The sequence below is a fragment of the Tachypleus tridentatus genome, chromosome 2, assembly GCF_004210375.1.
Source record: "Tachypleus tridentatus isolate NWPU-2018 chromosome 2, ASM421037v1, whole genome shotgun sequence".
NCBI lineage: Eukaryota > Metazoa > Arthropoda > Merostomata > Xiphosura > Limulidae > Tachypleus > Tachypleus tridentatus.
In genome coordinates, this window is record NC_134826.1 from 154,298,333 (window position 1) to 154,323,906 (window position 25,574).

General features: G+C 33.2%; 2 protein-coding genes across 3 annotated transcripts in view; both read left to right on the forward strand.

Annotated features, from left to right (window-relative positions):
• LOC143245400 (sodium- and chloride-dependent glycine transporter 1-like) overlaps positions 1–5,400 on the forward strand; it is a 33,246-nt gene extending 27,846 nt beyond the window's left edge. For both annotated transcript variants that reach the window (XM_076491695.1, XM_076491694.1), the window contains 2 exons: positions 456–623; positions 2,561–5,400. In XM_076491695.1, coding sequence (XP_076347810.1) covers positions 456–623; positions 2,561–2,818 — 426 coding nt within the window. In that variant the 3' untranslated portion in view covers positions 2,819–5,400. The remainder of the gene's footprint in view (positions 1–455; positions 624–2,560) is intronic.
• Positions 5,401–7,988: 2,588 nt separating this feature from the next.
• The window catches only part of beag (IC cytokine homolog beag), a 61,442-nt gene continuing 43,856 nt past the window's right edge, over positions 7,989–25,574 (forward strand). Inside the window, exons 1-5 of the mRNA XM_076491706.1 lie at positions 7,989–8,130; positions 11,431–11,503; positions 12,942–13,037; positions 16,565–16,615; positions 21,150–21,219. Coding sequence (XP_076347821.1) covers positions 8,121–8,130; positions 11,431–11,503; positions 12,942–13,037; positions 16,565–16,615; positions 21,150–21,219 — 300 coding nt within the window. The 5' untranslated portion in view covers positions 7,989–8,120. The remainder of the gene's footprint in view (positions 8,131–11,430; positions 11,504–12,941; positions 13,038–16,564; positions 16,616–21,149; positions 21,220–25,574) is intronic.

A 25,574-nucleotide genomic window follows, 5' to 3' on the forward strand; every position in this document is an offset into this window, starting at 1 on the left:
ATCTTTGGTGACATTCCTTTCCTAGACCACATAATAGTATTTACTTTCTGTTTATAATGCCCTTCTTTTATTCACCACTTGTTCTGTTTATAATCTATTGTTAAGTTCCTTTCTTAGACCAGTTAATAACCTTTGACTAACTGCTTATAAATTCTTAGCATTTTCAGATACTTGAGTATTTGTTTTGAATAGAATGAAGGGTAATCATAATTATTTAATAATGAGAGAATCAGCTAATATTAATGATCTTATGAAGTGATTTGTACCAAGAATAATGATAAATGAAATATATGATGCAAGTAGTTTTAAAAACAAAAGTTTAGTTAGATGAAAAATTTACATCAGAGATAAAAAATGTTTTTTCTTAGGGTTAGTTTTATGTTAATTATTATTTTCTTGACAAAATGGTTCCATCTAATAATGTTGTTTTTACTTCTTTTTTTTTTTAAATCTAGGCAATCCTAGTATTTTCTTGGGTTGATATCCATCCAACTCAATATGGAAACTACATATATCCAGACTGGGCTACAGGTGTGGGCTGGGTTTTGTCCATGTTTTCAGTGTCAGTCATCCCTCTTGTGGCTGGTTTTAAGATCTTTAAAGCTGAAGGGCCTTTTCTTGTGGTAAGAACAACATTAAATAAATACCTGTGTTTTCTGATTAAGTAATGAAATGTAACTCTTCTCACATGTATTTTGTAAAATGATTTGTTTCATTAACCATAACAAAATCCTAGTTGCGTATTTTCTTCTTTGAGGAAAAATATGGCTAAACTTGTATTAAGATTGTATAATTAGATTATATCAGTGTTATCTTGGATGTAAGTGTATAATTAGATTATATCTGTGTTATCATGGACGTGAGCATATAATTAGATTTATATCTGTGTTATCTTGGACGTGAGTGTATAATTAGATTTATATCTGTGTTATCTTGGACGTGAGCATATAATTAGATTATATCTGTGTTATCATGGACATGAGTGTATAATTAGATTATAATTATGTTAATAATCATGTATTTTCTTTATTTCTATGAAAACTCAATTTTTAATGTTTTTATAACTACTAATTAAATTTATTGATCTCTAGTTTTGTATCCTTTTGGTTAAGTGGTAATTTCACAGAATTTGTACCGTAGTGGGTAAGTCAGAAATTCACGTACTTTGTACCCTGGTGAGTGAGTGGTAAGTCCATGGATTTTGTACCCTGGTGGATAAATGGTTAGTTCATGGGCATTGTACGCTGGTGAATAAGTGGTTAGTTCATGGGCATTATACCCTAGTGGATAAGTGGTAAGTTCATGTACTTTGTACCTTAGTGGGTAAGTTATAAGTTCAGGGATTTTGTACCCTGGTGAGTAAGTCATAGGTTCCTTGTACTTTGCATCTTAGTGGGTAAATGGTAAGTTCATGGACTTTGGACCAAGATGAGTAAATGGTAAACTGATGAATTTATACCTTGATGTGTGAGTGTTAAGTTCACAGGCTTGAAAGTTAAAACCTGGAGTTCAGTGGACAGAACCCAAATAACTTAAGTACACTAATTTTGACTGACTACCACTGGTTCTTTGCAACATTTTAGCACTACAGATTAAATTCTTTTATTCTTTTAACAATTTTTCTTATTCCACTGTTGGTTCTTTCTAATAATTTAATAACATTTCTTTGTCCACTATGAGTTCTTTCAAATGTTGTAATAGTGTCTCTGTAACTTGAATTTATGACAGCTATATCTTAAGTAGTAACTAAAATTTCTTAGGTAAAATCTTCATTTTTAAACATTATGCAGTGAGTAGTCATTTAAATTTTGTGTAACCACTACATCGTATATAATTCCTTTGTCACCATTACAGAGTGTATAGTAACTAAATTTTTTCAGTGACCACTACATAGTCTATAGTAACTAAAATTTTTGAGTGACCACTACATAGTGTGTAATAATTTAATTTTTTGAGCAAATACGATATCCTATACCCTTGATTTGTGACTACTACGTATTGTATAGTAACTGAATTTTTTGAGTGACTACTACATAGTGTATAGTAACAGAACTTTTTGAGACCTCTTCATCCTATGTGTGAGCACTACATAATGTGTAGTAATTTAACTTTTAGTGGCTACTAAATAATCTGTAGTAAAAGTTTTTGAATGGACACTACATAATGTGTTTTAATTAAACCTTTTGAGTTATCACTACAAGCTATATTCTTCCTTTGTGACCATTACATGGTGTGTAGTAATTGAACACTCTGTTTGACCACTACATACAATGTAGTAAGTAAACTTTTTGAGTGACCACTATTATTTCACAGCAATTTTAAAGGTTTCTCTATTATCACTGGTGTTGATTACAAATTATCTGTGATGTTACTATTTTAGAAAATAAAGGTGAAAAGTTGCTATATTATTTTTGGTGGTGTTTGTAAACCTACTCTCATAAAAAACAGAAGTATAATTTACACATTTTTTGTATTTCATATTGACAGTGAAGAAATATTCTATACAGAAACATTTATCAGTACATTTTTTGATGTTAATTATTAATATATTATCTTAAAGTGTATCAAGACACTCATTCAGCCAACTGATGACTGGGGACCCAAGTTGCAGATGCACCGTATGGAGACTCGCAGTCCGAAACACACGGACTCTCAAGTTCCACTGACACTATCAAACTATGATCCAGAATGCTTTGATGATAATGATTTTCCATATGAACTGAGTGTTGAAGATGATGACTCGTGTGAAGGAACGGCAGATTCTGAGGGTCTGAAACTCACCATTCCCAACTATTACCACAGTGAAACAGAACAATGAACAAAGGATTTGCAAACAAAGCAGTGCCACAATCATTAGATCTATTTCAAAAGTTAGATAAATAAGAAAGAGAATTGGTTGCTGGATTTGGTCCTATAATTAGATAAAAAAAAGGAGACAATCTACTCCTGCATCTGTTGTGGTAGTTAATTAAAGAATGGAAATAGTTGGTTCCTAGTTCTGTTGCTGTAGTTATATAAAGAAAGGAGATAGTTGGTCCCTGCATCTGTTGTGGTAGTTAATTAAAGAATGGAAATAGTTGGTTTCTGGTTCTGTTGCTGTAGCTATATAAAGAAAGGAGATAGTTGGTCCCTGCATCTGTTGTGGTAGTTAATTAAAGAATGGAAATAGTTGGTTCCTGGTTCTGTTGCTGTAGTTATATAAAGAAAGGAGATAGTTGGTCTCTGGATTTATTGTGATATTTATTTAAAGAAAGGAAATAGTTGTTTTCTGGATCTGTTCTGGTAGTTTATTAAAGAAGGGAGACATTTGATTCCTGGTTCTATTCCTGTAGTTGGACAAAGAAAGAATATAGTTGGTTCCAGGTTCTGTTCCTATAGTTATATAAAGAAACAATATGGTTGGTTTCTGGTTCTGTTCTTGTAGTTATTTTAAAAAAGTATATAGTTGCTTCTTGGTTCTGTTCTCATTGTGATGATGTTTTTATTTTTATGATCAAAACAATTGAAATACTTAAAATGCCATAACTTTAATCTTTTATATGATAGAGCAGTGTTGTTAAAATAGTTTCAAGTTTACAGCAGATTACATAAAATGTCTTAACTTTAATTGGTTTATATGATAGAGCTGTGTTGTTGCAATAGTTTCAGGTTGACAGCAGTTCACATTATACACCTTAACTTTAACTAGTTTATGTAATAGAGTTATGTTGTTGCAATAGTTTTAAGTTCACAGCAGTTTACATAAAACAAACCCTCTTCCTTTCAGTCTCATAGTGATTCAAAATAACTTATTTACCCATGAGGTGGATGTTCCCAAGAAAAATGAAAGCCATTCTAATTATTCAATTTATTTATTATATTTTTTATCATTTTAATAACTGGTAATGTTTCTAAAATAAATTTAAATCAAAACCTGACTTTATAGTTTCTATGGCATATTTCCTAGTAATGCGTAAGTATTATACCAGCCAGTCATGTAAGATCATTGGTGATCAAGTATCTTGTGCTATATATATTCTCATATTATTAAAATTATAGTCTCACAAATTGTAAGATTTATCTTTTAGGAGGGGGACTTGTGATATTAATTTTGTAGATAAAAAGCAGCAAATGTAATTAAAACAAAAAGGGTATTGTGAGCAGAAAGAGATGGAATGTACAAGATATAAAACGAAAAAAGAATGGAGTTAGTGAATAATATTTACTGTGGATACATTCTTACCAAAGTAAGTATAATTCATAATAAGTACACTATTGTGGAAAAAATGTAAAGGGATGGTATATTTTGTACAGCAGTTCAGAAGGAAATGTGTTGGTAACAGTCTGAAAATAATTAGAACTGTTGATTACATTAAGAAAGAAAACATTAGCTGAGTTATCTTTGTGTGATGTCTTACAACAAGAGAAGATTAAAAAAACTAGTATTTCTTTACATTCTAGTCAGGACATTAGCTGAGTTATTTTTGTGTGATGTCTTACAAGAAGAAAAGATATAAAACACTTTTTTATATATTATTCAGGAAAGCAGTTGATTTTTTCATAAATCAGATTTCATTGTTATTGGATGTAATGTGTGAATATAGTTGTTAGTCAGAATTCATCATTACTTGATGTAATGTGTAAATATAGTTGTTAGTCATAATTCATTGTTAGTTGATGTAATGTGTGAATATAGTTGTTAGTCATAATTCATTGTTAGTTGATGTAATGTGTGAATATAGTTGTTACTCATAATTCATTGTTAGTTGATGTAATGTGTGAATATAGTTGTTACTCATAATTCATTGTTAGTTGATGTAATGTGTGAATATAGTTGTTAGTCAGAAATCATTGCTACTTGATGTAATGTGTGAATATAGTTGTTAGTCAGAAATCATTGTTACTTGATGTAATGTGTGAATATAGTTGTTAGTCAGAAATCATTGTTACTTGATGTAATGTCTGAATATAATTGACAGAATTCGTTATCACCTGTTGTAATGTGTGAATATAATTGACAGAATTCATTATCTGTTGTAATGTGTGAATATAATTGACAGAATTCATTATTACCTGTTGTAATGTGTGAATATTGGTGTGAACACTGTATAACTTAGAGCTTATCAATTGCAACCATCAACCCTAAACATAAGTAGGAAAAATTATCAATTTTGTTTTAAAACCAAATTAATTTTGAATAATTTGTGTTCATAAAAGTACGTAAATGTATTATAGATAAAATTAGTAAAAATAATGACAAATCATGTGTACATAATCTATGGTAAACAGTGTATAGTACAACAAATGCTTCATTCTGTTCTGTATTTTGTTTAAGCGATTCAGAATGTGTAAATACAGATATGTAGCAGTGACATAAATGTAACTTTGATTTCTGCATTCAATAAAATGAATTGAGTTGCATTTCTTGAAGTGATTTTTGTTAAATTCTTGAAACATAGAACATATTTGTTCATATAATTTAACAAATATCATAGTAGATCAACTGATATTGTAGTTTCAAATTATGTCAGTTTTCATTTTAGATAACAAATGTCGTACATGAACAAATAATACTGTAGATTCAAGCTATATCAGTTCTCATATTAGGTAACAAATGTTGCAGATGATCAACTATTACTGTAGTTTCAAATTAGATTAGTTCTCATACTAGATATCAAATGTCATACATGATAAAATAACAATGTAATTCAAACTGTATCAGTTCTTATATTAGATATCTTTACTGTTTTATTATGAACACAATTTTTAATTTTTTTTATTGTTCACCATGTGAAGAAACTGTCTACTATTCATTACTTTTTATACTTAGAAACATCTAAAGTTAATTGAATTTTCAAACTACTTAAGATAATGTCACATTTTATTTTTAACATCAGGCATGCAGTGGTACCACCAATGTTGGAATGGTCCAGATTATTTATTGAAATTGTATTTAAATATTTCTATGATAGGTCATCAAAATATTTTTACAACACTATACAGTGTTTCCTTTTATAATTACCTGTGTAATGACTGACTTACAAGTCGTGAGAATGTCTGTAAGTATCAGAGCAAAAAGTTTAAATTTCTTGTACTTTTTTTCCAAAGGCAACCCATTCCAGAAGCCAACCACTGTTGGAAAGTGAAGATGATTCCTACCCTTCCAAAATTTATATTTGTGTTCTCTAGTCCTACTATTCATACTGATGAATATGAAAAAAGATAATTCATCAACACTAAACATATCAGGTTTATAAGTAAACACCTTAATCAGAACCCTTCTAATTCTTCTATATTTCGAAAGTAAACAGTTTCAAAGATTTAAATCTCTCTTCCTATGACAAACCATCCATTCCAGGAACCATTTTAGTAACCCTTCTCTGAAACCTTTCTAATAATTAAATATCCTCCCTAAGGTAAGGAGCACAAGACTGAACATGACATTCCAAATGTGGCCTAGTCAGTGACCTATATAATAAAATTATAACCTCTTTCAACTTGTATTCAATATTTCTGTATATACAATCTAAAGTACTATTTGTTCTACCACTAGCAATAACACACTGCTTGGATGGTTTTAAACTGATCGACTATTACACCAAGAATTCTTTCTTTTGCAACACTGTTAAGATTTTCCATTCCAATTTATACTTATGATACAAATTATGATAATCTACATGCATTATCTTGGATTTATAATTAAAGTCCATTTGCCATTTATTTCACTAACTCACTAAATTATGTAAATCCTATGTTGGTTTGTTTAAATAACTATCTCTGCGAATTTTGAGAGGTATCAGGTCCATATTTCAAACCCAAAGACATCACATTTATCAGTAAATCCATTATCAGTTTTAAACTTATTCTCGAGCAACAGGGGTAATCATGATTTCCATAAAAAAATGTGTTTAATTTTTATTCTCCAGAGATGGTATGCAAGACCAATTTCGAAGGTAAAATTTAAATAAAATTTAAATCCCTGTTACGGAACAACCACAAATGCATATGGATAAAAATTTCGACATTTTCATGTGTGTCCTCCTAAGTTGAAAAACTTTACCTAAATTCTTCCTGATGACGAGAAACCCAACCCATTTGGAGTAAAAATGCATCTCTAGACGGCTGGTATTGGCATTAGAACTTTTACTAAAATAATGTTTCGACCTGGAGATGATTGTTTGTTTGTTTATTAATTTCACGCAGAGCTACTCGAGGGCTATCTGCGTTAGCCGTCCCTAATTTTTCAGTGTAAGACTAGAGAGAAGGCAGCTAGTCACCTCTACCTACTGTCAACTTTTGGGCTACTTTTTTTACCAACAAATAGTGGGATTGACCGTAACATTATATAGTCCCCACGGCTGATAAAAAGCGAGCCTGTTTAGCATGACGGAAATTCAAACCAACTAATGTCGGATTACGAGTGGAGTGTCTTAACCACATGGCTATGCGGGCCACGTGGAGATGACCTAAGAAAGTCGAAACGTTGTTCTCTACCTTATTTTAATAAACGTTCTCATACCCGTTTGTTTGTTTGTTTGTTTTTAACTTCGAGCAAAGCTACTCAAGGGCTATCTGCGCTAGCCGTCCCTAATTTAGCAGTGTAAGACCAAAGGTAAGGCAGCTAGTCATTACCACCTACAGCTAAATCTTCGGCTACTCTTTTACCAACAAATAGTGGGATTGACCGTCACATTATAACACTCCTACGGCTGAAAGGGCAAGTATGTTTGGTGCCACCGGGATTCGAACCCGTGACCGTCGGTTTACGAGTCGAATGCCTTAACCACCTAGCCATGCCTGGCCTTCTAATAATACCCATATCAGACATCTAGAGATATATTATATCGAAATAGTGTGTTGTTATTCTTATGTTAAACGTGTTAACATATCTTACCTTAAAACATTATTCCCAACGTTTTTCTGTATATATATACATCTATATATATATACATTTATTTATGTAATTTTGATTGTTATTATTTGGAAACATTTCTTGGTACATATAGATAAATAAAATATAGTTTCGTATAGGTGACTCTGTCGTTGTTCGTGTAAAATCATTCATAACAGTTAGTACTGTAATATAATATAATTTATAAATAACAGTTGAACGATAGTTTGAGAGTTTTAAGAAATATAACATGCCAGAAAGTAAGTGAAACTCTTATTTATATATTTTTTTTATACTAAAATCTAGGTAATGATGTTATTTTGGGTAAGCAAACGTTCATACTAATTTGAGTTCGATTTTAATCATTAGAACTTAGGCCTACTAAGTAATATTAGTACTATTATTATTACTTGTGACAGAGTAAATATGATTTTAGGTTGTATCACCGGAAATATTGAATATAAATTTAAAAAAAGTTTAATTTCATTTTGTGGGTCATTTTCTTGACCATGTTTGGAGTATTGCGTTTGGTCTTGGATGGATATTTCATCTTGAATTAGCAAGGACACAGTTGTTGGAAAGGGTTCAGAAGAGGGCTGCTACTCGACTGTTACATTCACTAACTAGACTTCAGAAGAGGGTTACTACTAGGCTGTAACATTCACTAACTAGACTTCAGAAGAGGGCTACTACTAGATTGTTACATTCACTAATTAGACTTTGAAATAAAAATAAAATATTTAATGACAAAGTCAGCTGATATGATTCAGATATTTGACAACTCTTTCTTCAAACTCCTACAAGTTAACTTTATCTTCCACATCTGGAGTAATCCATAACAAAAACTGGTCATTCCAGAGAAATAGAACTTAGTTAAAGGTGATTGCTACCGTAACCAAATTTATATTTGCTTCCCTTACTGACCATAATCTTACCATTCCTACTACTCATTATGAAAAATGATAATGGATCAACACCCAATTCCCTTATCAGTCTTAAACGCATAAATCAGATTCTTTTTTTTTTCAAGATAAAACAATTTTAGAGATCTTAACCTGTCTTTGTAAGACAACCTTTCCGTACTACTACTACTGGTACTCATAGTCCAGTAGGAAACTGTATGCATATGTATTGCATCATTTGCTCAAAACAGTATACCTTTTAAAAGTTTGTTTTAAAAATATTACAAGTTAACTTTCTTGCAGAGTAGATCATTATTATTGTGTACTTACAAATAAATTAGTTAGGTGAATTTTAAAATAAATAATAGAATACTTCATCATCATTATAGTCAGCAGGTATGTAGGGGATTGTGCCATATAATATCAGTAGTCAAAGATATAATTAAACAGCCCTTCCTGTTTATAGTGAGCAGGTGTCTAGGGGATTGTGCCATATAATATCAGTAGCCAAAGATGTAATTAAACAGCCCTCCCTGTTTATAGTGAGCAGGTGTCTAGGGGATTGTGCCAAATAATACCAGTAGCCAAAGATGTAATTAAACAGTCTTTCCTATTTATAGTCAGCAGGTGTCTAGGTGATTGTGCCATATTTTTCTGTAAATATAAGGTCAGTTCACAAGTCATGTGATCTCAACAAGCTGATTGGTTTGTTAAGCTAGGGTACCATTGTAGTAATGTTGATATTTCTGAAGTTGTTCTGGTCATGAGAATAAAATCAGTATGAGTAACAGACGGTGTGATGACTGGGGATAAAGTGATGTGAAGATGTTAAAGTCACTGAGAGTTATTTTATAAATATGATAATTTGGAGTCCATGGGTAATTTGAAATAATTGTAAGCTGCTTGGATTGGGTCAGTTTTTGATGTGATAATGGCATGATTTATCTGGTAAATATAGTTAAGCTCAACAAGTTCCTATCTGAATGGTGTGATGAATTCAAGTGGTTTATAAAATTGCTAGAGATTGACATGAAGACATACAAATAAGCATCATTTTAATTATAAAAGTATTTATGGTTGCATAGGAAGTAATTAATATTACAAATAGTGTCAACAAATAACATTAGTTTTTCCCATACAAGTAATGCCACATTTGTGATTCAATGGAGCTATACTACTGACCCCAACTTTTTGCTTGTACCCTCAAAAATTGGCCACTGAGGGTACAGCTTATTCAAATAGTAATGGGGAATACTTTTAACCATATACCATACTGGCCAAAACACTTAACTGATAAAAAAAAAATAAAATTATAAACTGGTTTTATATCAGTTACTCGTGTAGTTGAAATAATAAAAACTAGTTAAAATTGAAGTCACTAGTTTTGGTTGGTTGATTACTTCCAAGAGTTATGAAACTAACTGATTGAACTGAACAAAACTTCATTAAAGATAGTGTCAGTCATGTTGTAATGATACTGTGAAAATAATATTACTTTGTTAGCACAAAATCAGAAGAAAACTGAACCACTATATTTCCTGGCATCAGAGATGTACCTCCATTGTGATTAGCTAAATTTAAAAAAAAAGGTAATATAAGAATAAGGTTATAGCACTTCCACTAATCTTACCAAGATGTTTTGTGGATTGTTTAGTGACGTATGGTACATAAATCCTCTTGTCCACTTCTCGTTTTTATAGCTGTGTGCTTATCATATCTACCTTTAAAAGTGTGTACCTTATATTACGTCTAGAATATCTGTATTGTCATCACTAATAATGTTATTCTAAGCCTGACGAGTTAAATAGAGTGCTGGTATTACAGCACCATATGTATTGTGAACTGTTTTTATTTATTTACTTGTTATTTAATACTAAATAACTTGTACATTTCATTCTGGGTTGTATAGAGGGACTTTGATTGCTGTCTAGTGTTGAAATGCTTCTTCTAGGCTTAGGTTTAGGCCTATGAGCAACATAACCTTTGACCTGGAAGATGCAGGGTAAATTTTTGAGATGTACTAGGGAAACAATAGTGTCTTTGATCCTGGGAAATACGGTAAATGAGTGTTTAAATCAAAATACATAGAAGAAACTAAAGAAATTCTATCTTACATTATTTTTACAATTCATTATCCCAAGTTGTGCATAATTAAACATAAATAAAACATTAATTTTACTGAACCCTGAATGGTTCTAAAACATTGCTAAGAGGGAAGATACCTAATTGACAGCCTAAGACAGAGTGGTTCAAGAAGATTTTTATGGTTTACCTGTTATTAATTGCTATTAATTTTTATTGTAGATTTAAAATAACTTCTCATAGAATGTTTTACAAAATAAAATTGAATTTTTGGTGAAAAAGTTCCAAAAATTGTAACATGAGAAATGACTTCACTACATACTGCTTGCTTATTGAACTTTGTACAAGATTGTCTAAATTATTATAAATTAGGGGTAAGTGTTCTTTCTACATACTAGTATGAATTCCAGATTAGACTTAACTTGTGTATATACTGTATACAAATGGAAAGAAAGGACATTTGTCTATATACCCTCATAGCAAGAGACATTGAACATAAATGTAAATTAAGAATAATCACATTATGCTTAGTGTAAGTAAGAACACTCATTAAAATGCATTGTATTATTTCATCAGGGGACAATGAACCATTTTCCAACCCTCTACCTCCAGCAGGCCTGGACTTGCGACGTGCAGAAGAAGCTGATATGTAAGTAGTCAGTACAGGAAATTACTCCCCAGTCTGGTTTAAGATGATAGAGTAGTATTTTAAAATTAGGTATTAGGGTTATGCATAGCACATCTATTAATAATAAGAGGTATTTGTATATGAAGTAATAGTAATTAGTATTTCCAGAACTAGGAAAGTCTTCAGAATAGGTTTTTCAGCATGATATATATCAGCTATTGCAATAACACATGCCTTCCCATTGGCTCAGTGGTATTTTTGTGGGCTCATAGTGGTAAAAAAATAAGTTTGGATACTTAAGGTAGGCACAGTACAGATAGCCCATATATAGCTTTGTGTGTAACTCAAAGCAAGCTTCCAAGGAAAAAATAACATGTCTGTACCAGTGAATTTTGTAAATATTCTGGGAAGATAAAAACTTAAATTAAATCAAAGTAGCTCTCTAAATGTTTTCCAGTTTCTGAAAACTATTAAGTTAAAGGACATGATTGCTGCCAATCAGCAGAGCTTGAAAATATAACATGCCAATCAACAGGGTTTTAAAACTTACAAATTGCATCAGTTTTTATCCTCCTAAAATATTGAGGTTAAAACTAATCTTGATAAAAGGTGAGTTTTTGTTTCATTCAATTTCTTTTTTTCTCATATACAGGGTGTTCGGAAAGTCACTGTGCAGTTTTGTAATCATATGTCTACTCAGTCTGTTTCAAGCCAGCAACTGATGCCATGTTTAGAAACAAAATAAGAAGGATCCAAGTCTGTATTGATGCCAACGGGGGTCACTTTCAATATTGTTTATAATTGTCATTCATATTTACCTCCTGTATTCTATATAAGTGTACAGTGACTTTCCAAACACCCTGTATATAAACAAAATATGTTGCTCCATGTACTTCCCGCTAGTTGAAATACAATTGTTTCCAGTGTGTATAAATAGGAGAGGACTCTGAATCTTCGTAGTGACGAGCCATCTTGAGGAATTTAAACCTAAATTGCTTTTTAAAGTATGGAAAGTGTTTGACCATGAAAAGTGAGGGTTATTTAAGATACAGGAATGGATAGAATTCAAGGAAACTTGCATAAATACTTTAAATATATTAAAAGACTCAGTGATCAACATTATATAATATACATTTAAAATGTTAATTTAAAAACCAAGAAACAGTTGTAAGGAAAACTTTGTACTTCAACATCTTTCCCATTGTCCTGAGGTTGATGTGAATAACATCAAAACATATGGTTCTTTTCTTTTTATGGCTATTGATTAGCTTTAAAGAAACATTTTAATTCTGTATTATATAATGATCTCTGTAGAGTATATTAATATACTTAAAGATACAGGAAGTTTTGCTGTGCTATTTTCTTCGATTGGAAACTAGATAACTTTATAGAAAATACAGATTAAATCAGTTACATATACCAAGCAATACAGGTTATATTTTTTACTTTTTATGAACAGCCATCCCATGACAAATGACGACTTCAGGAAGTTGTTGATGACACCTAGAGTTCCACCACCATCTGCTCCACCCACAGCTGAACCAGAAGTCTACAGGTAGCTACACTTGTTTTGTTTAAATATCTAATCGTTAAGTGTAATACAGTTTAGTATCATTAAATATTTCTACTTGTAATGTATTAAAAAAAGCAAACATTGAGAAATATCAGTTTGTCAGATATAGCATGAGATAGTATTGACAAGAAATGTGTTCTTGTATAGTACAAACTAACATTCTAAAATATCAGTTTGTTAGGTACATTATAATAATGTATTGGACAAAATCTGTACTTGTAAAATAGTTGAAGATGATAATGAATGATTTTCATTTTTTTCAGGTGTATATGTATCTCATATGCAGTAATATTATAGAATACAGTGTTTAGTTCATAAAGAATCAGCACAGTGATAGAATACAGTGTTTAGTTCATAAAGAATGAGTACACTGATATATTAGTTTCTAACCTCTAAATTAATACAATACAATAAAAGAATGTAACTACAATTATTGAATGTCACAACACAGTAATAGAAAGTATTTAACAAAGTGCTGTAAGAATATTGATGGGATATCATGTGTAATGCATAAATCAACTTAAGACAGTCATAGAATACCATTTAACTTATAAAGCTATACAACACAGATAGATTATGTTTTGAATCTTCATTCTTTTTCATGGTACTTCACAGTTATGTTTGAGGTTCACATCTGCTATATTTACTAAGATTTGCTTGGTTTATGAAACTTCAGCTTTCTTTTTTTTTGCTTTTGTTTCAAAAGTTTGCATTTTTTTCTTCAGGAAATTATAATTACTATGACTTAGTCTTGTATGGGATACTCTTCATATACAAGTCTTACATGTCCTTTTGTTTGTGGGGGCTTGTTAACTGTCATGGTTGTAGCATGCAGCCTTTGTTTAACATGTTTCCTGCTACCACCTTTTCATCCAAACTCCTTTCTCTTGTTTTTGATCCATGATTCTTGGGTCTATCGTGTCTTTTGCTCTTGCTGGTTATTATGTTTTGTACGGTTTCTTTTATGTACTAGCAACTTTCGTATGTCTGAATGTCTTGCTCCCCTCACCTGTGTAATTCCATTTGTTTTGATTTGTAAGCTTTCTTTCATTCCATTTCCCAATTTATTGTCATTGATATCTATCTGGCTTGTTTGGGAATTGAGTCTTTTTCTTCCTCTTTCCTCTACCGTACATTTTTTGTCTACCTTTATGTTTTCAATGGCTTCTGTAAACATTTGTTCACTTACCTGTTTGGCTTCCACTTCTGCTGTATCTCTTCTTCTGGGACTTGTTGAGTAGGGTTGCATTCCTATTTAGTATATCCTTTATTCATCTGGCTCCCCCTTCATTATCCAAATATCTTCAGTGCTGCTTCTTTCTGCTTACCTAGTCAGATGTTATGACTTCTGTCTTTGCTATTTTCACAGGTCCCACTCCCACACTTGTCTTTCATTCCTATTCTTCATCTAATTAGTCTCTATTCCAAATTTTAAGCATTCCCCATTCCTCTTTTTGTTTTTGTCGTTCCTCTACCAGAATCCTCATTTGTCACTCTTCTAGCCACCACTATTACACTGTTTGTTGACATGTTCATCTTGAAAAGTGGACTTTCACTGTTCCCACTGGCTATTTCCATTTTCTTTTTTACTGTTTTCATTCTCTTAGATATGTTTCACAACATCTTTTGGATAAGTTTTTCCGTGTAGGTGTGTGGACTTTCTTTGTACATTCATTACATTCTCTACACTTTGCTTCTTTTATCTCCTGATGGTTTTTGGTTTCCTCAGGCCACCATTCTTCAATCTTCTCATCATCTTTAAGAAGAATAGGTACTATTATCTTTCTGTACTCTTCTTTCATAACATAGGATCCCACCAGGTAGTTAATTTTACCTTCTAGAATATACTTATCTAACATCTGGATAACAGGAAGTGCTCATACCATCTGCTCTGGCTCTTCATGATCACATTTTCAGAATGATGTTCTGAAAGACCACTTGAGGTGTCTTCTTGGTGTGTGTTTGTGTGTATGTACATTCAGCTTATTGACCAAACTAGACTGTATGTATTCCATAAACTATTATGTTAAAATGAGCACCAGAAAGTTATTTTTGCCCAATATTTTGGCTTGTACTTGCTGGATTTTAAAAATAAGGTTTTGCGGTTACTCACTGTTCTGTCTCCAGTAAAAGACTATCCCAACAACCACTCTATCAAGTGGAAATTTTTTTCCCTTATTCAAGTGGAGACCCTTGTAGTTTCTAGCTGCAGGAGTGGTAGACCTTGGAGAGTTCCTCAGTGATTGTGGGAGTAGGGTAGTAATGACATTGTCTGCATAGTGCCAGTCACCCTTCAAACAAATAGTGTGCCCTCCTGTAACAAGATGGGTTTGTTGTCTTCATCTCTGTCTGCATGGTAGAGTTGAGATGAGACACATATTGTAATGTCTGATCACACTTTAACCACTATATTTCTTGTTTGATTAACCAGTTGTGTGTGGCTGCTTGGTTGGTGATGCATACTCCCATGGGTGTGCTCCTGTGAAGCCTCTTCCATCATGCTTCACAATGCATAGGCTTTCCCTTTAGATTCTTCCTGAAGCAAGGTGATATAAATATCAAATTTCCACTGGTTCCTCTACCATTTTAGTGTGGAATTCTAGCTGTAAGATACTATTTTGGAAGTTAACATTTTCATTACCTAAGAAAGTATTTCCAATAGATATTTGCACACATTGTCTTACCTCTTCTCCCTACTTTTGGCAGACTTCTTTTCTAATCTAAGAATAAAGTTATTTTGAATGCAAGTGATTAGGGGGAGTTACTGTTGAAGGAGGCTGTGTCCCCCTTCTATTGGTGGAGGGCTATCATAATTTAATGTCATTACGCACAAGGGCAGTTATGTTAAGCATGGGTGAGAGGTAGTTCAGTGTTAGTGGTGTGCAAATATCATTGACAGATGTACAAAGGAATCAACCTATTTTGTATTAAGAGGTGAGTATCTATCAGAAATGCATTTTTTAGATAAAGAAAGTGTCAACTTTTAAATATTATTTTGAAAAATAGTGTCTTTAGTTTTGAAAGTTATGTTTTATCTACTAGAGTTATTGTGTTACATTTGGTAATTGTTTTAAAAACTATTATGGTCCTTGCAGGACCATTAGAACTTATGAGGTTTATCCAGATTTTTGTTATTTTAATGCTTCAATAAACACCTTTTTGTTTCATTGAGTGTTGGTTCTTCTTTTGTGTAGTCAGGTTTGTCAGAATTGTTTGTCTTTTATGACAACTCTTTTCTTTATTTCAATAACAAAACTTGAAGTTGAAACATAAATGTATTATAAAAAAAGAATCAAAAGGGAAATATTTGGTAAAGATTGGTAAAAATATGTTATGCATGCATGTTTCTGGAATCTGCTGTTTTACTGTAATATGTAATAAACATTTTGTTATGCATGTGTGTTACTTGTACAACCTACCTTATGTCACTTGTTATACCAGCTATTTCACTGTTTTATTCCTGTAGTATAGTTTGTACACATAAATTTGTCAAATTTTTGTTTTGCTAGAGAAGAGCCAAAGGAGAGTGACAAAGCTGAAAAAAGGAAGAACAAGAAGAAGTAAGTGTTATTATTATTATTACTATTAATACTATTATTATTATTATTACTATTAATACTATTATTATTATTATTACTATTATTACTATTAATACTATTATTATATTACTATTATTATTATTACCTCTGTGTTTCATACTTACACATGTTAGATAATTGTCACAAGTAATTGGTAAAAGTTGGAAGTAAAGTAAGTGTTATTACCTGTGTTTCATACTTACACATGTTAGATAACTGTCACAAGTAATTGGTAAAAGTTGGAAGTAAAGTAAGTGTTATTACCTCTGTGTTTCATACTTACACATGTTAGATAATTGTCACAAGTAATTGGTAAAAGTTGGAAGTAAAGTAAGTGTTATTACCTGTGTTTCATACTTACACATGTTAGATAACTGTCACAAGTAATTGGTAAAAGTTGGAAGTAAAGTAAGTGTTATTACCTCTGTGTTTCATACTTACACATGTCAGATAACTGTCACAAGTAATTGGTAAAAGTTGGAAGTAAAGTAAGTGTTATTACCTCTGTGTTTCATACCTACACATGTGAGATAACTGTCACAAGTAATTGGTAAAAGTTGGAAGTAAAATAAGTGTTATTACCTCTGTGTTTCATACTTACCTGTGTCAGATAACTGTCACAAGTAATTGGTAAAAGTTGGAAGTAAAGTAAGTGTTATTACCTCTGTGTTTCATACTTACACATGTTAGATAACTGTCACAAGTAATTGGTAAAAGTTGGAAGTAAAGTAAGTGTTATTACCTCTGTGTTTCATACTTACACATGTTAGATAACTGTCACAAGTAATTGGTAAAGTTGGAAGTAAAGTAAGTGTTATTACCTCTGTGTTTCATACTTACACATATTAGATAACTGTCACAAGTAATTGGTAAAAGTTGGAAGTAAAGTAAGTGTTATTACCTCTGTGTTTCATACTTACACATGTCAGATAACTGTCACAAGTAATTTGTAAAAGGTGGAAGTAAAGTAAGTGTTATTACCTCTGTGTTTCATACCTACACATGTGAGATAACTGTCACAAGTAATTGGTAAAAGTTGGAAGTAAAATAAGTGTTATTACCTCTGTGTTTCATACTTACACGTGTCAGATAACTGTCACAAGTAATTGGTAAAAGTTGGAAGTAAAGTAAGTGTTATTACCTCTGTGTTTCATACTTACACATGTTAGATAACTGTCACAAGTAATTGGTAAAAGTTGGAAGTAAAGTAAGTGTTATTACCTCTGTGTTTCATACTTACACATATTAGATAACTGTCACAAGTAATTGGTAAAAGTTGGAAGTAAAGTAAGTGTTATTACCTCTGTGTTTCATACTTACACGTGTCAGATAACTGTCACAAGTAATTGGTAAAAGTTGGAAGTAAAGTAAGTGTTATTACCTCTGTGTTTCATACTTACACGTGTCAGATAACTGTCACAAGTAATTGGTAAAAGTTGGAAGTAAAGTAAGTGTTATTACCTCTGTGTTTCATACTTACACGTGTCAGATAACTGTCACAAGTAATTGGTAAAAGTTGGAAGTAAAGTAAGTGTTATTACCTGTGTTTCATACTTACACATGTTAGATAACTGTCACAAGTAATTGGTAAAAGTTGGAAGTAAAGTAAGTGTTATTACCTCTGTGTTTCATACTTACACATGTTAGATAATTGTCACAAGTAATTGGTAAAAGTTGGAAGTAAAGTAAGTGTTATTACCTGTGTTTCATACTTACACATGTTAGATAACTGTCACAAGTAATTGGTAAAAGTTGGAAGTAAAGTAAGTGTTATTACCTCTGTGTTTCATACTTACACATGTCAGATAACTGTCACAAGTAATTGGTAAAAGTTGGAAGTAAAGTAAGTGTTATTACCTCTGTGTTTCATACCTACACATGTGAGATAACTGTCACAAGTAATTGGTAAAAGTTGGAAGTAAAATAAGTGTTATTACCTCTGTGTTTCATACTTACCTGTGTCAGATAACTGTCACAAGTAATTGGTAAAAGTTGGAAGTAAAGTAAGTGTTATTACCTCTGTGTTTCATACTTACACATGTTAGATAACTGTCACAAGTAATTGGTAAAAGTTGGAAGTAAAGTAAGTGTTATTACCTCTGTGTTTCATACTTACACATATTAGATAACTGTCACAAGTAATTGGTAAAAGTTGGAAGTAAAGTAAGTGTTATTACCTCTGTGTTTCATACTTACACATGTCAGATAACTGTCACAAGTAATTGGTAAAAGTTGGAAGTAAAGTAAGTGTTATTACCTCTGTGTTTCATACTTACACATGTTAGATAACTGTCACAAGTAATTGGTAAAAGTTGGAAGTAAAATAAGTGTTATTAGCTCTGTGTTTCATACTTACACGTGTCAGATAACTGTCACAAGTAATTGGTAAAAGTTGGAAGTAAAGTAAGTGTTATTACCTCTGTGTTTCATACTTACACATGTTAGATAACTGTCACAAGTAATTGGTAAAGGTTGGAAGTAAAGTAAGTGTTATTACCTCTGTGTTTCATACTTACACATATTAGATAACTGTCACAAGTAATTGGTAAAAGTTGGAAGTAAAGTAAGTGTTATTACCTCTGTGTTTCATACTTACACGTGTCAGATAACTGTCACAAGTAATTGGTAAAAGTTGGAAGTAAAGTAAGTGTTATTACCTCTGTGTTTCATACTTACACGTGTCAGATAACTGTCACAAGTAATTGGTAAAAGTTGGAAGTAAAGTAAGTGTTATTACCTCTGTGTTTCATACTTACATGTGTCAGATAACTGTCACAAGTAATTGGTAAAAGTTGGAAGTAAAGTAAGTGTTATTACCTCTGTGTTTCATACTTACACATGTCAGATAACTGTCACAAGTAATTGGTAAAAGTTGGAAGTAAAGTGAGTGTTATTACCTCTGTTTCATACCTACACATGTGAGATAACTGTCACAAGTAATTGGTAAAAGTTGGAAGTAAAATAAGTGTTATTACCTCTGTGTTTCATACTTACACGTGTCAGATAACTGTCACAAGTAATTGGTAAAAGTTGGAAGTAAAGTAAGTGTTATTACCTCTGTGTTTCATACTTACACGTGTCAGATAACTGTCACAAGTAATTGGTAAAAGTTGGAAGTAAAGTAAGTGTTATTACCTCTGTGTTTCATACCTACACGTGTCAGATAACTGTCACTAGTAATTGGTAAAAGTTGGAAGTAAAATAAGTGTTATTACCTCTGTGTTTCATACTTACACATGTCAGATAACTGTCACAAGTAATTGGTAAAAGTTGGAAGTAAAGTAAGTGTTATTACCTCTGTGTTTCATACTTACACCTGTTAGATAACTGTCACAAGTAATTGGGAAAAGTTGGAAGTAAAATAAGTGTTATTACCTCTGTGTTTAAAACTTATACATGTTAGATAACTGTCACAGGTAATTGGTAAAAGTTGGAAGTAAAATAAGTGTTATTACCTCTGTGTTTCATACTTACACATGTTAGATAACTGTCACAAGTAATTGGTAAAAGTTGGAAGTAGTTTTCAAAATCTCACTTTTGGGGATCCAAACTTGACCCACAGGACAATTGTAGACAAGAATTCAGCAACAATGCTTGTACTGCAATGTGGAGAATCCATAGGTACATGAAAGAGACATTTTGTTTGAAGATATGTTGAAAGCTACTGCCAATTCTTTAACTTCTTTCATTTTGGCTCGTTGAGATCCCATATGAACTTTGAATATTTATAATATATTTAAATGGCCTTTAAGAACTTTATCACACCACTTTATCAAACATTTACTTGTTTTATACATAGAAATAGTGTGTCCACATCAGTTGGTTGCTTGCAAGTGATATGTACTTCTTTTACATATTGAAACTGTGTCCACACCAGTCAGTTGCTTGCAAAAAACAGGTAGTTGTTTTACACATAAAATCTGTGTCCACATCAATTTGTTGCTTGAAAGTGATGCCACTTATGAATCACCATTATACCAGTTTTTGAAAAATGTGTGAACATTGTAAATAACTCCTATCAAACAGTCCATATCCATAGTGGCTGGTACCTTATTTCAGTTCCCTTTAATTTGTATCATCTGAATTGCACTATTTTTGCTATCTACAGACAAAGAGATAAACTAGACAGCATGCCACTACACTATGATGACTTCCAGTTAACATGGCAGCCTTTGAAACTTTGTGTCATGCAGAAAGTAGTTCATTAAATGCAACATAGGCCACAGCAGATTTTCTAAAACTTTTGTCACTAGTCTGATAATGATGGTAGTCAAGGTTGAGAATCTGGACCCAGCTGTAGAATACATAAACAGTATTGACAAAGGGAAACATTTGTTTGAGGAGGTGAGAACATTGGGAAATATACTTCATAGTCACAATGTATTGGCTAAAACAAGTGGATTGTGTGCTGGCCTTTTATTATTAATAGGTATTAACAACAAGTTACAGACACCTACTGTACAGAATTAAGCCCCATAAAACCAACAAAAGTAATGATTATTGTTCTAATTTGCAGATACTATGCTGACCTTAAGAAACAAGAAGAAGACAAACTTGCTGAACTTTCTAGAAAATACAGAGATCGAGTAAGTAAATTAAATTTATTTATTTGTGTATGGTTTACAAGAATCCTTCTAAATTAGATTATTTTTAAATTTAGTTTACTGGGGGAACTATAGCTATATTATATTAACATGAAAACAACTATTTTTGCTGTCTCTCTCTCTCTCTCTGTGTGTGTGTGTGTGTGTGTGTGTTATTTTAGTAAAGTATGGAAACATTCAACTTTATTTGGTAATAAGTTATGAATATAGCAGGGAATTATCCTGAAATGTATATTTATAAATCTATAGATATGATAGTGGATGTACAGTCTAAAATGTGAATCATCGTGTACTGTAGTGTAATAATAAGAATGATTGATAAAATGGAGAACATTGTATTTACAAATTTCAAACATTTTGAAATACATTGATTTCATTTTCAGTGGAATCTGAAAATCATGCTTCAAAGATTTGTCTACATTTATTCTTAGTTGGACTGAACATTATGTTGGCCAAATTGTATCTATAAACTTTGCTCCAATTCCTCCTGAACTTGTTGAACCTGTTCAGGCTGATGGGGGCTTTGATTGTCTGTTTCCACTTCCTGATTTTGCCATGCTTTCCCATACCCTTTCCTATCAGCTTAAACCATGCCCAGTTTTCATACCTGCATTTTGTAGTTGCAACTCTTTTGCAGTATCTTTTTGCTATTCATCTCCTGTCTGAGGCTCTTCACAGAAGTTCTGAGGGGTTTTCTTGGAATATTCTCTTCCTCCTTATATTTATATTTGCTCATTTCTTATCTTCAACTCTGGCACTTCATGTGGGGTTTGTCTGTTTTTAGGAATTTCTGGGTCAGGATGGTGTCTTATCAAGGACCCATTTACCTAAATTTTGTCTCAAGTTTGTATGTGGCCCCATTTTTATGGCATTTAATCTTTGAAACATATATTTGGAATTTTTGGTGGCATCTGTCCAACAACAGTCTGCTCTTTCTCAGATGGTAGGCCATTTGTCTCTGTCTGAACCTAGTTTGTTATTTTATCCTTCCACTCTCCAATACTTACCTGTCCCCACTTCTAAAGGTGCTATAGTTTGTCATTTTCTTTGATGATGCATATCACATCTCTTACAATACCAATTCCAAGCTGTTGAGGTGGTTGACCATGTTGGCACAAAGAAGGACAATACCATTCAGTATAGAATAGGGAAGAGGTGTACTGCTTGTGTAGGTGATGTGATACCCTTTAATATGCATTATACAATTACTGCACAGTGAGATGTCAAATTGCAGTTCCTATCTTCGACTGAAACCTTCATTCTACCCCCACACAGATATTGGTACCCTGTGGCTGGGTTATGGGTTTAGTGTGAACCAATCAGAGGGACTTGCTGGCTCCCCAAAGTCAGTAAAGAAGTTGCATTCTGGAGACATTTTGGTGGAAACATCTTCACCACAGCATACCAAACTCCTCTTGAAATCAAAAGCCATTGGGGATATACCTATTGAGGTTACTCCCTATGCAACCTTGATTTCTTTCAGGGGAGTCATAGATGAGAAGGATTTAAAGAACATTCCCAAGTCAGAAATTCTCGCTGGTTTCTCCAGCCAAGGCATTACTATGGTACACCAAATCTTCACCCATAAAGACAGAATTATGGACCCTACCAATGTTCTGATACTAACATTTATATCACCTTGTTTTTCTGCCACAGTCAAAGCAGGTTATTTGAACTGCAAAATATGGCCTTACATTCCTAACCCTCTCAGATGTTTCCAGTGTCAGCAGTTTGGTCACTCAAAAACATTGTGTCGTGGTTCTTTGGTGTGTGCTTGTTGTGGTGGTAAAGGCCACGACACTTACAGGTGCAACCTGGAACCACACTGTGTTAATAGTAGTGGCCAACAATTAACAATTTGATTGATTCTTACCATCCCATGTGCCTCTCCTTACAGGAAGTTTTTCTGAAACCTGCTGATACAGTCACCTTTTGGCAATTTTATTTCTGTAGAAATGACAGGTCATGTTATGGATGACTACCTGGTGGGGTGGCATTGCTGGTTTATCAGTGTGTGCCCACCCTGTCCTTGTTACTTGATGCATCCTTGGAGGTTGTAGCCATCTGTGTTTCCTTGGGTCGTACCATCACTATTTCTTCTCTCTACCTTCCTCCTGAAGAGATTTTTAATCAGTTTGACCTTGATGCCCTCATTGAGCAGTTACCAATTACCCCTTTTTACTACTGGGGGATATTAATGGACATAATCCCCTTTGGGGTGGTGCTAGTATTGATTGGAGGGGTCATGCTGTAGAGCATATGTTCTTGGATCACAACCTATCTCTCTTCAATATTGGTTCTTATACTTATTTTCATGCACCTAGTCGGTCTTTTACTGTTATAGATCTGTCTATCTACTCTCCTTCACTTTTCACTTACTTTTCTGGAGAGTTGATGGCCTGTGCATGTGCTCGGCAGGTCAGTCATCAAAGCCAGAATGAATCTTGGATTAAATACACCTCTAGCATTTCTTCTACCACCAGTTCCAAAGTCATATGGTACAAAATTCGAAAGGTTAGGTGGAAGAAGGATACTGGCCATCCCCCATCTTCTTAGCCATCAAAACATGGGCAGAACGATTGCCTATTTCCTTTCAGACTGATTGTCTCTATGACTATAATCACCCCTTACACTGGTGGAACTTAAACTTGCTCTTGATCGGTCTAGCAGTACATCAGTCAGACCTGATGATATTCATTACAAGATGGTGTGCCATTTCTCTCCTTCCTCTCTTGCTTTTTTTCTGATTGTTTTTAACCAGATCTGGCAGAAGAATGTTTTTCCCGATGCTTGGTGCCATGCTATTGTACTCCCTTTCCTTAAACCTGGAAAGGATCCAAGATTCTTTTGAACTGCCATCCAATTGCTTTTTCAAGCTGTCTGTATAAGATCTTAGAGAGGATGGTTAATGTTTGGCTTGTTTTTGGTTTTTTTTGTCCCTCGAATCAAACAACCTCCTCTCACCCACTCAGTGTGGGTTTTAAAGACAACAGTCCACTATGGACCACCTAATTCAACTTGAAACATCAATCAGAGAAGCCTTTCTCAAATGCCAACATCTTGTATTGATATTCTTTGACATTGAGAAGGCTTATGACACAACATGGAGGTATGGTAGTTTGTGAGACCATCACTCATATGGATTGTGTGGCAATTTACAGTTATGTATTAAACATTTTTTTAATGAATTGGCGATTCCAAACCAGCATGGGTTTGACACTTTCCCATTTTTTCCCATGGGAACTTGGAGTACCTTGGGGCTGTGTCTTGAATGTCACACTTTTCATTTTAAAGATTTATGACATCAGTGGACAACTACCCCTACAATTGTATACGGTCTCTTTGTTGACGACTTCCACATCTCATGTCAGTCTTCAAATGTGAGGTATATAGAGCGGCAGCTACAGACTGCCCTCAATCGTTAACTGATGTGGACCACAGCAAACGGGTTCAACCTTTATCTCTTCAAAATCTGTTTGCATGCACTTTTGCTGTCAAAGGGGTATTCACCCTGATCCTGAACTCTGTATTGGTGAAACTGTGTTTCCTGTAGTTCTTGAGGCAAAATTCTTGGGGGTTATATTTGACCGTAACCTGACCTTTATTCCACATATCCAGCAGCTACATGTCAAGTTTACAAGGGCATTGAACATCCTTCGTGTCCTCTCTTCCACCTCTTTGGGGGTAAATCGATGTTCCATGTTAAAGATATATCATGCTCTAATTCATTTGAAACTCGACTATGAATTAGTGGTCTATGGCTCTGCCAGGACTTTGGCCTTAAAGATGCTGGATCCCATTCATCATCAAGGACTTCAGCTCTGCACTGGGGCTTTCCACACTTCCCCAGTTCAGAGCTTATATGTAGACTCTTATGAACATTCTTTGCACCTTTGCCATTTGCAACTGTCTTTACTATATGCTTCCAAAATACGTTCCTCACCAAAGCATACCATTTGGGATTGTGTTTTCCTTCCTCAGTGGGCTATCTTCTTCAGAATAGATGATCTACCATTGTTCCTTTTGGCCTTCATATCTAGGTGCAGTTAGATGAATTGGGTCTGTCCTGGGATAACATTGCAGTATCCACTGATCAGCCCACCCACCATGGTTTATTACAGTCCCCAAATATAACCTATCTTTAAGTCATCTGAGAAAAGCAAACACTCCTGATTAGAAATACTGTCTGTTATTTGCTGAACATCCATTGAACCATCATTCCACCCCTGTTTATACAGATGCTAAAAATCTATCATGCTCTTACTTGATCAAAACTAGACTATGGGTCTATGGCTCTGCCAGGATTTCAACATTGAAAATGTTGGGCCCTCTTTGCC